This window comes from Melampsora larici-populina (assembly GCF_000204055.1).
Source record: "Melampsora larici-populina 98AG31 unplaced genomic scaffold MELLAscaffold_12, whole genome shotgun sequence".
Lineage (NCBI taxonomy): Eukaryota > Fungi > Basidiomycota > Pucciniomycetes > Pucciniales > Melampsoraceae > Melampsora > Melampsora laricis-populina.
In genome coordinates this window covers 333,732-347,031 of record NW_006768776.1, presented here as the reverse complement: position 1 = coordinate 347,031, position 13,300 = coordinate 333,732, and the positions used below count along the sequence as shown (strand labels likewise).

General features: G+C 34.4%; 4 protein-coding genes across 4 annotated transcripts; 2 read left to right on the top strand and 2 right to left on the bottom strand.

Moving 5' to 3' along the window:
• Positions 1-2,083: 2,083 nt before the first annotated feature.
• MELLADRAFT_84910 (uncharacterized protein) lies at positions 2,084-3,085 on the bottom strand (the record flags this gene model as incomplete). Its single annotated transcript, XM_007408282.1, has 1 exon — positions 2,084-3,085. The coding sequence occupies one exon, from the start codon at positions 3,083-3,085 to the stop codon at positions 2,084-2,086; it is 1,002 nt and encodes a 333-aa protein (XP_007408344.1).
• Positions 3,086-3,369: 284 nt separating this feature from the next.
• Positions 3,370-7,049, bottom strand: MELLADRAFT_84909 (uncharacterized protein; the record flags this gene model as incomplete). Its single annotated transcript, XM_007408281.1, has 9 exons — positions 3,370-3,386; positions 3,516-4,142; positions 4,217-4,399; positions 4,481-4,545; positions 4,632-4,757; positions 4,955-5,046; positions 5,141-5,334; positions 5,411-6,259; positions 6,326-7,049. The coding sequence occupies 9 exons, from the start codon at positions 7,047-7,049 to the stop codon at positions 3,370-3,372; spliced, it is 2,877 nt and encodes a 958-aa protein (XP_007408343.1).
• A 454-nt stretch (positions 7,050-7,503) lies between these two features.
• Positions 7,504-9,725, top strand: MELLADRAFT_116043 (uncharacterized protein; the record flags this gene model as incomplete). The annotated part of the gene is made up of 7 exons (XM_007408512.1): positions 7,504-7,692; positions 7,774-8,052; positions 8,134-8,417; positions 8,493-8,541; positions 8,694-8,798; positions 8,879-9,190; positions 9,264-9,725. 7 exons carry the CDS (start codon positions 7,510-7,512, stop codon positions 9,495-9,497), a joined length of 1,446 nt encoding a protein of 481 aa, XP_007408574.1.
• A 1,723-nt stretch (positions 9,726-11,448) lies between these two features.
• MELLADRAFT_123256 (Hypothetical protein) lies at positions 11,449-12,846 on the top strand (the record flags this gene model as incomplete). Its single annotated transcript, XM_007408513.1, has 7 exons — positions 11,449-11,460; positions 11,547-11,659; positions 11,760-11,883; positions 11,952-12,209; positions 12,295-12,435; positions 12,526-12,600; positions 12,697-12,846. Coding segments are annotated over 7 exons (873 nt in total), but the record flags the coding sequence as incomplete, so codon positions are not given.
• Positions 12,847-13,300: the final 454 nt, after the last annotated feature.

Here is a 13,300-nt window from a genome sequence, read left to right as displayed (position 1 = left end):
GTGTCTTTTGTGGCGCGATTAGGGCTTGTGGCTTTTACAGGTCAAGCAAGGATGCTCTACGCCCGATGAAATTTCAGAAAATTTTTGTAAAGCAAAACAAGAAATATTTTTTTGCTGTGCTTTGGGTGGCTTTGATATTGTGCCAGCCATCCCTACTCAAGCATTCCAAGAAAACTGAACTACCTTTGAATTGGTTCCCGCAACCAAAAAACGAAAATTTTCAGAAACCTCGCCCAATGCCTAATATCTTACATGGATCTCTTTGTTCCAACTCTCAATGTTTGATTGTAACATCTTTTTCAGAAGATCAAGGGAATACAAGCCATAAGTAAATGTCTCCAGATTTCATCTTTCAATTTTCTTTTGTGTATGTTTTTGTGTATAGAAGTATTGCACACCAAGAGGAAGATCAGCAGTAGGGGACAAAGGAAGAAGAAGGCCGGGGAAAAGTGGTACCTGTCTTTTACAAGATTCCCATCTGAATAAATCATAAGGTGTTCATTTGAGCTTGGTTCAGTTGAATCAGGAGTCAGACACCAACCTTTATGGAAACCTTTTTGTATGTACAGAATCTACAAGTTCTTTCACCAGATTTGGTGCTCTCATCAATATTCAGCAATACCAATTTTGAGTCAGAGTTACTGACCTTATATCTCACATAATCCTGGATCTTCTCTCAGCCCAAGTGTGGCCACCCACATGCGCTCCTGATCTTTCTTCCGCCCGGGTCAGATATCATGCAAGTTCAGCCTTACAACATGATTTGAGTAGAATTGAGAATCATTGATTGAGACTTTCATTATGAGTTGGAGATCTTGAAATCAAATCTAGGAAACTTCTTGTATTTTTTTCAAAAACCCTTGGAGTATATTGAGATCAACTTGATATGCTCAAGGAAAGATCTGTGTTGAAGAATATGAAGAACTTCTGAACAGTTTATCACAAGAATGTTTTCAGTAGTGTTCAAAAGACCACACATGTCTTACAGATCACATTTATTTTCTCAAACTTCTACTAATTGAACCATCAAAAAGGTAGGCTCATCAAATCAATTTCAAATCAATCAGAATCTTTTCATACAAAATGTGAGCCCAATTATGTTAGATTTCAGGGTTTAACAAACTCAAAGGCTCAATCAAATCTTTCTACATATATTCTCATATATATATCAAACCTTTTGAAATTTCAAACACATCCTCTTTTTTTTTGATGATACATTTGTACATATTATCTTTCTAAAGCTCTAAAACCACATCTTTTCAAAATCAAAATAAAAAAAAAAAACAATCCTTTCCACCAAAATAAAAAAGAGTAAACACTTTACAGAAAAAAAAACCAGAACCAGAAAAAAATGTATCAAAAAAAATCAAAAAAATGCTATATATTTTAAAAAAATCAAATCCATAACCCTCCTCAACAAAAAAGAAAAAAAGGAAAAAAAAAAATACAAATGTTTGAAAATAAAATGAATCCAATCCAAAAAACTTAAAATAAATCTAAAGAAATGTATATATCTATCTATAGAGTTAATAATAATAATATAATATAAATAAATAAGTAAAATAAAATTACAAAAAACCAAAGGAAAAACAAAACACATTCATTACCTATCACATCACTTTTTCCCTCTCCTTTTTCCTTTGATTAATTCATATATAAAAAACTGGTTTGAAATCATAATACACACACTTGATGTTTCATCTTTTTCCATACCATACCATACCATACCAAAAAAACCTTGATAATCAAAAAAAAACTAAAAACCCATCACACCATAGAAACACCATACCTTCCAAACCAATCACCCAAAATTCAAAGTGAAGCCCTATTAAAAACCAGAAAAAAAGCATCCATCAATTCTCTAAACCCCATCCCAAACCCCATTTCCCCAAAAAAATCAAAATCAAAATCAAATCAACTACTTACGTCACCGTAAGTTGTTTAGCATAAATAGCCAAAACAGGTGGTAAGCCATCCAAAAAACATTCAATCTCATCCAAATACCTCAAAGAACCTAAACAAACCCCCAAAAAAACCAAAAAATCAATTTCCAAAAAAAAACAAGACTTCTTTAAGGGAGGAATCATGGGTTCGTTTTTTTATTCATTTTCGCAACACACTTACTTTCATAAGACTTAGAAGAACCTAAATCAGGTGGAGGTAAACTAGTAAAGATCAACACAGTTTCTTCACCTTCTTGATCATGATCATCAACTGAACTCGAATTGAATTTGATCAACTCGTTTAAACAAACCAACTGAGCTCTCATAGGTAACGAATTAAAATCAAGTTCGACAACCGGATTAAGATTCGAAGTATCATTAGTAGTATCAGTTAAACCAATCGAAGAGATCCTTTCAAGGTTCGGTCGAACAGATTTCTTTCTTCGATTCCGATTGATGATCTTTTTAAATGAAGAAGGAGTTTTAAGTAATGAACCAGGTCTTTTTGATTGATGTAAGCTTGGCTTCGATTTCGGTTTCGATCCTAATGAACTTAGTTCAGTTGATTCTTCTCCAAACTTTCCATTCGTTTCCAAACCCGTAAACAAACTCAAGTTTTGTAAATCAAGTGAATGATGATCAAATGTACTCCTAGGATCCTTAAGCGTACCAGCACTACTACTACTACTACTACTACTACTACTACTACTTTGATGAAGCATCGATAAGCTGGCTCTAGGTGTTGATGGTTCGTCTGGTAATCCTTCAAAGATCCTACTAACATTCCGACCCGAAGTTTTCGAACTTCTTTTCTTATAAGCCGCTCTCGCAATCGTATCATCATCTCCATCATTCTCTTCTAACATCAATTCTTCTTCTTCATCTTCTTGTGAGCTTTCATCCCCTTCTCCTTCATTACTCGTCGTTCGAACGTCTTGTGATGGTCTTCTACTAAACGGATGAAATGCTTTGATTCGAATATTATTCGTTTGGGAATGTTTGGTTAATAATGATCTATCTACTGATTTTTGTTTCACATTGCCGTCTTCGGCTCTGCTACTTGGATTCGAACTTTCTCGTGGATTGGTTCTTTTATTAGAATTAGTTGATGTTCCTACATAAGGTCCATCTTGTGCTCTCATAAACTTTAATGTTTCCCACCACTATATAATTGAAAAGAATAAACTCTTTAGTTTCCAAATCTAAAATCAAATCAAAAAGAAAATCTTCACTCACTGGATCACCACCTAATGCATTTTCCAAAGTAGACCAAGTCATCACATCCACTTCTTTACCTTTCACTAAACATTCATAACTTTGAATCTCTCCATTTCCCAAAACACATACTCTCAAAGAAGCTCTGATCCTCAAATCATTCAACAACTTTTCCATTCGTCTTCTTTCTTCTTCAATCTCTTCTTCTAATTCACAAAAAATCGTCACCTATTCAACCATCAAAGAGAAAAGAAAAAAAAAACCAAATGTCAGTTTTTCTCATCATCTTTTTTTTCTTCCAATGCTCTTTTTGATTTCTATCTTTTCGAGCTATTTTGTTCTTTTAAGAAAAATGACCTAAGCTCTCAACTCTTAAAGTATGTTGACTTCTCCAAGACGGTACCATAGATAAGATCATTCCCAACTGTAAGACCATCGTATAAGTTTCCCAACCCGATTCACCATCTCTCAAGATCGGCCAAAGATCGATCCATCTTTTCTTCTTGATCGGTTCTTCCTCGGCGGGCTTTCCATTCCCACCTAATCCTCCAAAACTAGCTGATGCTAATCCTCCTAAACTCGTACTAAGCTGTAATCGATGATGGTTTGCTTCTTGACTCTGTGGTTTACTAATAGACGTAGGTAACTTTAAAGCCTCAAATCCATAGGTCAGTCCTACTGATTTATTTAAACTTAATGAATCTTCAATGATTCCAACAAAATCAATCGGTTTAATAGGTGTTTCAGATCTTTGTGAATCAGTAGGTAATGATCCCAAACAATCAATCTTCACTTCAGGTCCTGATTCGATAATCAATCCTTTCACAGTCAATGAACTATCCGATCTTCTCTTCATCCTTTTTTGTCTTCTTTCATTTGTTTCATTGGTTTCTTCTGACTCACTAAACATTTTTCCTTTTCTTCTCCACTTTAAATTCGTTGGAAATCCCAACATACAAATATTAGGTCTCATCCCACCTAAACCTATTTGCATTTTCAAACCCAAACCAAATCAATGTTTTTTTTTCACAGTTAAAAAGTTTGGATTGACAATTTACCTGAAGTCAGTAATAAATGACGAGCTCCAACTCTTTCATCTGGCGCAAGTGTGATATCCACAAAAGCTTTAATATTCGAAATATCCACCAAACTTAACCAATTCAATTGTTGTTCTTGTAATTCTCGAATCGATTCAGATGAAAATTCTGATTTAATAATATGAGCCAAAACATACAATCCACCTTTTTCAAAAATTAAAAAAAAAACATAGACGTTAATCTAATTTGGCAAAGGGTTCAATTGAGAGAAAGAAGAAAGAATACCTTTTTTCAATGAATTACAAAACACGATTTGATTCCAATCATGACGAGGATCATTAGTAAACAACCTAGCGAAGATCAAAACCCAAAAGTTAGTTCTCTCAATCCTTCAATGAATCCATGAACAAGTCTCTAATCCCAAAAAAACACCTACAAAACTTGTGGTCTCCAATACTTTACATTATCTTTCCTTTCATCAAGTCTTAAAAGATATTTTCGAACTTGATGATAAATGATAGATTGAGTCACTTCACCCCATTGTTTAGCAGGAGAAGAATAACTATCGAGTCGAAAAGGAATAAGCTATTGAAGATCAAGATTTGAAATTTAAGAACTTACTGAATCACTACAAACAATACCATCATGACTATTAATGAAGTCGAAGCTGAGACTGGGTCAACAGCATACATTTGAACTGTCACAAAAACCAAAGAAAATAATCAGGGTTGGGGGTTTTGGTGATCTGAAAATCCAAACTGTAACTTGCCAAATGTTAAAACTAATCCTAAAAGAGCAGTCCATTCAGAAAAGAGTCTAAAACTAGGTCTAAAATTAGGAGACCCAGCAATCTAAAAAAACCCCCCCCCGCGAAAAGAAAAACCAAAAAGTTCAAAAAAGGATCAAAGATTTGAAAGTCAAAAGAAGAAGAAAAAAAAAACTCACCCTTAAAGTAAAACAAGCTAAATTTATACAAGCAAAGATTAAAAGACTAATCGTAGTAATATGAATTGAGATTTTATTAATATTATAAAATAAAACCACTTGACAAAACAAATAACAAAACAAAATCGAATAAATCGGATCATCACCAATTTGAGAACCTTGACTAAAGAAAGGTTTTAAGATCGGAATCAAACCTAAAAGAAAAAAAAAGTTCATCCCATCAGTTAATGTACAAAGAAAAAGCGTTTAGTTTTGTCAAAAAGAACTTACCATCACGAGAGATCGCTTGTAAGATTTTCCCACACACTGTGATTCCCATAATACTAGAAAAGATAGCGATCACTAAGATCCCAAAACCGACCAGGACTTTATAATTTGAGATTTGAAACATTAATAAATTCAACGCGTTCCGTTCATTGACAAAACTTAATCCATCTCTTCCACAACTCAAACTTAAAGCCAACAAACTAAAGAAATAAATCATCATCACACAGATCAAAGCCCATAAGATCCCTTTAGGTAACGATTTACTAGGTTTTCGTAATTCGCCTGATAAGGAACTTCCAGCTAAGATACCTGAAACCGAAGGGAAAAGGATCCCAAAGACTTTTTGATAATCAGAAAAATGAGGCGAAACCAAAAGAGATGGATTCAAAGGTTCAGATCGAGATGAATAATAAGAAGGATAAAAGTTTTCTTCAAAGGTTTTGAATGAGAAACCAGTATAGAGGAAATGTTCGGATGAGTCTTCAAAAGGTTTGGTTTGAAGAAACGAAAAGAAGATGGAGATGAGTGTGATCAATAAGATTGTGGCCATCGATCTAGTCATCTTTGAAAAGATCTTAGTTCTACCTAGACCGATACAAGAGATTGTGACGAAGAAAAGGGTAAGACTTTTGATGAAATATCGAAGGGTAGGACTGGGTGAGGAGAGTGGTTCGATGGAATGAGTTGGATTGAAAGGCGTTCGAAGTGGAGGATTGAAGTGTGAATGGATCACTTCGATTAAACTTTCTACAAAGCCAATGATGTTCATCGAAGCTGTTAAGGCTTGACTAAGACAAAACAAGATCCCAATCGAACCACCAAACTCAGGACCGAGTGTACGAGAGATGAGATCTAAAGAATCAGACAATTCAGTTTGAATTTGGAATTTTGAATTTCATTGAATTTAGGAAAACTTACAGTAAGCACCACCACCACGAACTTGACCATTGGTAGCAATAGCAGATAAAGAAAAGACTGTTAAAGTATTAATTAAATAAGACAAAAGTAGCAGTAAGATCGTAGCTCCCAATCCGATTTGACCAATACAATAACCAAATCTTAGAAAATAAATGATATTAAAGATATTTAAGATTGTCGGAAGATAGACTCCATCAAAGGTACCCATCTTACGTTGAGATTTAAGATTCGGGTGAGAAGGTTGAGAGGATGGATGAGTGAGTTGGAAGGGTGAAGGAAGTCGATGTGGATCTGTGTTGAATGGTAATGAAGAATGATGTTGATGTTGATGAGATGTAGGAAGTGATCGATCGATTGTAAAGGGTAGTAAAGGATCTAATTCGTTGGGTTGAGGTGAATCTGAAGTAGATTCAGGATTGAGATGTAATTGTTGTTGTAGTTCAGGTAATCTTCTTGAAGCACCTGATACGAAATGAGTAGGTAGTGGTGGTGGTGGTGGTGGTGGTGGTGGTGATGGTAATGGATCAGATGAATGAAATGAATCATGATCAGATGGTAGAGTGTTGGATTGAAGATTGAGATCATCATTTGAATAATTAAAGTAATCTTGATTTGAGTTGGTTTGTTCTTGATTGATTTGATGATGATGATGATGATGATGATGATTTCTGATAGTTGAAGTGGATGATGAAATGACTTGAGTAGAATCTGTTGATGATGACATTTGAGTGAGTGAGTGCTGTTGGTGATGGTGATTAGTTTTTGATTTGATTCTGATTCATAAGATTCGTGTTGATGATCATGATCGTATTGATTGGCTTATGATGATGAAATCGGATTGATCGAATGTAATCTAAAATTTAAAATCACCACTCATCTTAATCAGACTTTAACACCCAAAACACCGATCCATAGCTCATTCTTCACTTTAAAGATCACAAATCAAGATACTTTAGACTGGCAAAATGACCACTGATTCCATTTCCAAACCACTGGAACTTCTCTTGTCATGATTTTGTCTGTTAAAGTTTATGATCTATGGTTTCATCAGAAGATGTCAAACAGATCAAACTAACTGTGACAGACTGTGACATGTAATGTGAAAGGTTCTTACCATCCAACTTGAAATCTCTCTCTCAAGTCTCTCTCTTTAAACTTATACTTTTCATCCAATTTCACTTTAAATGGCTTTATCATCATCATCATCATCATCAAGACATCAAGAACAATCTATCGAAACTTTAACTCCATTACTCAACTCATCTCAATCAGAACCATCGAACCATGAAACCTCATCAGATCAACCCAATTCAAATGGAACAGCTACTCTCTTTTCTTCTATTGCTAATCTCTCAAACACAATCCTAGTAATTACTCAACCCATCTTTCTCCACATCCAATTTCCTAAAAACCCCAAATCTAATATATGATTTTCTTTGATGATAAAGGGAACAGGAATGTTAGCCATGTCACATGGATTTGCATCAGCCGGTATAATCCTAGGAATCCTAACCGTCATTCTTTCAGGTTTAATGTCATACTTTGGATTAAGATTACTTTCAATCTGTGCAACTCATCCGAAGATCCCCCCTAGAAATTCTTCTTTTTTTGAAATCTCTAAAATCACTTTTCCTAGAATCAGTTTTTTGTTTGATTTGGCTATCTCGATTAAGTGTTTTGGAGTTTCGATTTCTTATCTTTTGATCTTTGGTAAACTTATGCCTCAGGTTTGTTACATCCAAAAACAAAATCAATCAAATCACAATTCAAACTGATCTTTTTCTTTTTCTTTTTCTTTTGCGGTTTAGGTGATTTTAGGGTTTAATTCAAGTACAATAGATGATCATTCAATCATACTAGACCGAAGGTTTTGGATCACTATCTCCATGATCATCCTAGTCCCACTCTCCTTTCTAAAAACTTTAAATTCATTACGTTACACTTCTTATATCGCTTTGATTGCCGTGCTAGATTTATTGTACGTGGTTATTTATAAGTTTTGCGATCGATCTGGGCTTAAGCAAAGAGGAGAGATTGATTTCGTTAGGTTTGGTGAAGGGTTTTGGACAGCTTTACCGGTTTATGTTTTTGCGTAAGGGTTTATTTTAAAAAAAAATCAAAATCGTGGAATGGTTTTTTTTTTGATACATTTTGGATCTTTTTTTAGGTATACTTGTGCTCAGAATGTCTTTTCGGTTCATAATGAACTTATCTCAGTAAGTTGATACGAAAAAAAATCAAAAAAAAAATCATCATTGGATTTCCTTTTTTTCTTTTTCTCCAGGAATTTCTTACAAAAAAAAAAGATCTCTCTTCTTGAGTTTTTATTAATTTTTTAACAGATTTGGTCATTTTTTTTCGTGGATAGAATAACAGTTCACGAATGAAGTTGGTTTTAAGAATTTCGATTGGTAGTGCTGCATTGATTTATGAAGTGATTGGTACATTAGGTTATCTAACCTTTGGAAACAATGTAAGTTTTGAATCATACCCTTAACCCTCCGTTCTGCTCCCATAAAAAAGATGTTAAAGTTTTAATGAGATTGGGTTTAGGTTTCATCGAATTTGATTTCAGATTATCATAATTCAAAGATGATTTCGATCTGTAGAAGTGCGATTTCTTTATTGGTTTTGTTTTCGTATCCATTACAATTACATCCTTGTAGAAATTCGATTGAAAAGGTTTTAAATCATTTTAAATTTAAACCATCACATCATCTTCAAGTTAGTTCAGAAGATCAAGAAGAAGAGGTGGGAAAAGACCAAAGGAAAGAAGAAGAGGATGTTCTGAGGTTTGTGGGGATCACTAGCTCGCTTTTGTTGGGTAGTTTCTTTATTGCTGTGAATTTGGATCGATTAGAAACCGTGAGTGATTTTCTAGATTCTAGAATCTGCATTCCAAACCATGAATCTAATGGAGTGTTTGAGATTTGATTAGGTCTTGAGTTTTGTTGGATCAACAGGTAGTACGACGATTTCATATATCTTACCAGGAATTTTCTTTTTGAAGCTGTTTGAAGAGAAATCATCTGAAGAAGAAGAACAAACGGATTTGATTGTACCTTTGAATCGATTGAAACTTATGAGGTTTGGTGCTAAGTGTTTGGTTGGGGTTGGGTTTTTGATTATGTTTGTTTGTTTGAGTTTGAATGTTAAACAAGCTTTGAAATGATAAGAATCCCACTACCAAAAAAAATCATGATGGATGATGGGTGATGATGATGATGAAGAAGGACAGCTGGGAATGAAGTGTATATACATGCATACGTTTTGTAAAAAAAATTAATGACATTTTTCGTTTTTTCTTTTGGTTTTACTTTTGGTTTTTTTTTGTTTTCCATTTTGATGATTAGGGTTCTTAATGACTTATAATAGAATAGAAAAAAAAATTATACAAACTAATCATGATTATGAAAATTGGATGTAAAGAAAAAGAAATTCATCTATTTTTTTTCAAAAAGAAAATTCATGGATTTTTGTTTTGCCAAAGGTATTTAGGAAGCCAGGCCCAGAGTGTCTCTTTGAATGCCTTGAGAATCAGTCAAACACAAAGCTTCTCACTTGCTTATGTGCCTCACACAGCAGATATTGTTGATTTGAATTATAATTCTTCTTGAGCTCATGTCTCTGAGTCAAAGCCAGCAGGTTTACTTTGAAGTAGTAAAAGTTTTAGAAACCTCTCTTGGAATGCTGTTAATCATCTTGAATATTTTACAAAAAAAAATCAGAAAGACTTATCTGAGAAGCACATTCTAGTGATTTTTGTTGTAGAAAACAATAAATCTTGAAGGACTGAGAGGCCAAAGTACAAAAGAATTTAGGCACTCTTTGTTCAACTTCAACTTCCCTCTTATTGGAAGGGCACTGCACTCAGTTCAAACCTTTTAGGAAACTGGTACAAAAATCATCACCAATTCTACTGGTGAGTTGAGCTTATGGGCTGACCATGATCTATAAAATCACCCGTTGCGCTCACTGCATGTTGGTGACTGGGATGATTGGTGAAGGGTATTAAAAAGTAAGCTCCATTGTTTGAAGCAGACAGGCAGAAGTTAATGTATGTCATGGTTAACTTGGATGTGACAGATGATGATAAAGAAATGGAATCAAGACTCCAGATTCAAGTACAAATCAATAACTATATTATATTGTAGATTTCTTGAGTTTTGATTTGGTTCATTTCTTCTGCTTGAAAGATAAAAGATCAATCTTTGCCATTCTTTCTCAAGAATCAATGGGTGTTTATTAACTTTCAATTTGCAAGAACCACATCCACAAGAAGAGGAAAGATGAGAAATTAGTTGAGATTGATATCAAAAATTCCTGGATCAGGGCCTAGATATAGATCACAGTTTTCCCACATCATCAGATTTATTCTGATGGCTAGTGAAAGCTTTGAACATGAATAACATGCTTTTTGGGTAAAGAAGATAATTCTGGACATGCTCCTCTTTGATCAGGGCAACATTTGAGGTTCCAGAAAAGAAACAAGAGGTGCCAAAAGTTTGAGAATGTACAACATCAAGAACCAACTCAGGCTGCCTGACCTAACAAAGTTCCTCTTGGCAAGCCAGCCTGCAAGAGAGGAACTTTATATGACTTATCCACCAATTTTGGTGTGTGAGCAAGAAAGTTTAAACTTTTGGCTTTGTTCGATGACAACGTGCGGCGCCCCGTACCTGAGAGTCTGAGACTATCTCCGGTCCGTGTGCCGAGTACATACGGGTACCCCATTCAATCACGTTCATCAATTTTAATCGCGACAACCACTTTTCTTGAACTCGCGAACAACAAACCTGGACCGAAGTTCATGAAACGAAAGATGATACCGAACAAAGACGCAAATGAAAAACCTAAGAAAGAAATTTGGACAAGTAAGCTTTCTATAAAGAAAAAACCTTGAAACGACCGAATTGTATTTGAGAAATAAAGTATAATTGTTTTCTTTTTGATTTCGTTTGTCTGTAGAAGATGAATTAAAAATTATGGAAGAATGTGATTCACTTGATCTTAATTATAAAAGCTTAAACGCGAAACAAAACCATGGAAGAAAAAGTGATGAGCTTAGTTCTAAGAATGGTGAAACAAGGTTAGATCAGATCGGTAGACGTAAAGATAACATTATGAGAAGATCTGTAAGTGTTTCTTCCACCTTGTATACCCTTCTTTGCTCCTTTTTGACTTTTTGATGCCTTTTGGGTTTTCTCTTCTTGCTTCTTAGGTTTCAGAGTCTTTAGCGAAAGATGACATCGATTTAGGATCTGAAGATGAAGCAATTAGAACTGCCGAACATCAAGATCATCCAAACCCAATCGATTCAAGAAATTTAATTCCGTAAGTTGAAACTCAAGCAAATGGTAAATTCAAGTAATCGAAGTCTTTTTGGTTTCACGACTCAATATTCATGAAGAGTTGCATTTGGTTTTTTTCAAAGATCAAAAAACGATGATGAGGATTTATCGGATTTATTTCAAAAGGTCTTGAAACTTGAAGATACAAGGGATTTTTGTAAACCTAGACGTTGGCCATCACAACTTAGCCATGAACAATCTCAAGTGGTCAGTCATGATTCACAAGTTTCTTGAATATCTCGATTCAAGAAGGAACTAATGTGATTTTACCACAGGTAGAACAGCTTTTGAACAAATCAAGAGCAACAATTGACTTACCAGGTGCTTCATGTACTGTAGAAGATCTTTCAAGACTCAAACCAAATCGGTGGTTAAATGATGAATTGATCAATTTTTATGGAATCATGATTAACTTGCGAAGTAGAAACTACCATCAAAACCCAAAGTTTCACAATGTGCATTGTTTTTCTAGTTTCTTCATGACTCGTTTTGATGCCGATGGATATCAAGCCGTACAAAGATGGACTAAAAAAGTCGGCTTTTCTACTATCGCTTATAATTTATTTATGAAACTTGCTTGACTAAATGGATTCTTCATTTCTTTTTAGGAAACATTAGTTTAATTTATTTGAAAAAGATTTGATTATTTTTCCTATCAATATAAAGAATTCACATTGGATTTGTGGGGTGATCAATCTTAAGATGAAAAGGTTTGAAGTTTTAGATAGTTTTGGATTCAAACATTTGGGGATCTTAAAGGTGAGTCGACATATTTTGAAAGATTTCTCTCGTTCTTGCAAATTAGTAGGATGAGCTTTTGGAATTTATGTTTCGGACATTTTCCTTTAGAAATTAAGGAGTTATTTGATGGCCGAATCGAAATCTGAAATGGATTTGTCAGAATGGATTGATTATAACCATCCAGTAAGTTTTGAAAATTTCGCTTTCAAAAAGGATATATTTGAGCTTCTAAGATTGCTGATTGATAGTGGAATTCATCTTGGGGTTTCCTTTTCCCAGGAGATTCCCACTCAAGATAATGCCTATGATTGTGGAGTATTTGTCTGTATTTTTATGGATTGTTTGAGTAGGAACTGGGGGAATGACCAAGTCATATTTGATATTGAGCAAAAGGATTTGATCTATCTCAGACAAAAGATTTTGTATGAGGTGAGTTTCGGAATTTTCTCATGACTGTTTGTTAATTGGTGATTAACTTTTTCTGGGTTAACCAATTGGCTTTTAGATTGGTGTAGGTGAGTTTATACCTGATGAATGAGATATCAATTCATACACAAAACATTGTGTATCTTATAATGCTAGCTTTATGATTTATCAAGGAATGCTATCCCACATCTGTTGTGATTGAGTTACTCAAGTTTTTTTACTGTTTGTGAAATTCCGATGGCTTTGTTCTATCATACTCATCAACTTAATAGGTCTGTTTCCATTCTTTTTCTCGCCAGATTAACGTTGTTCCTTTGTTTTCACTTCGGACCTTTCTGGGGTTCTTGCTATCAACTCGCAAAATGTTTAAAGTCTTGAAATCATAGAGTCTTTTCCTCAATGATGGTATTGCAGGTTCTAAGAGCTTCTGAAATCTAGACGATTCTCATGTCTGAAG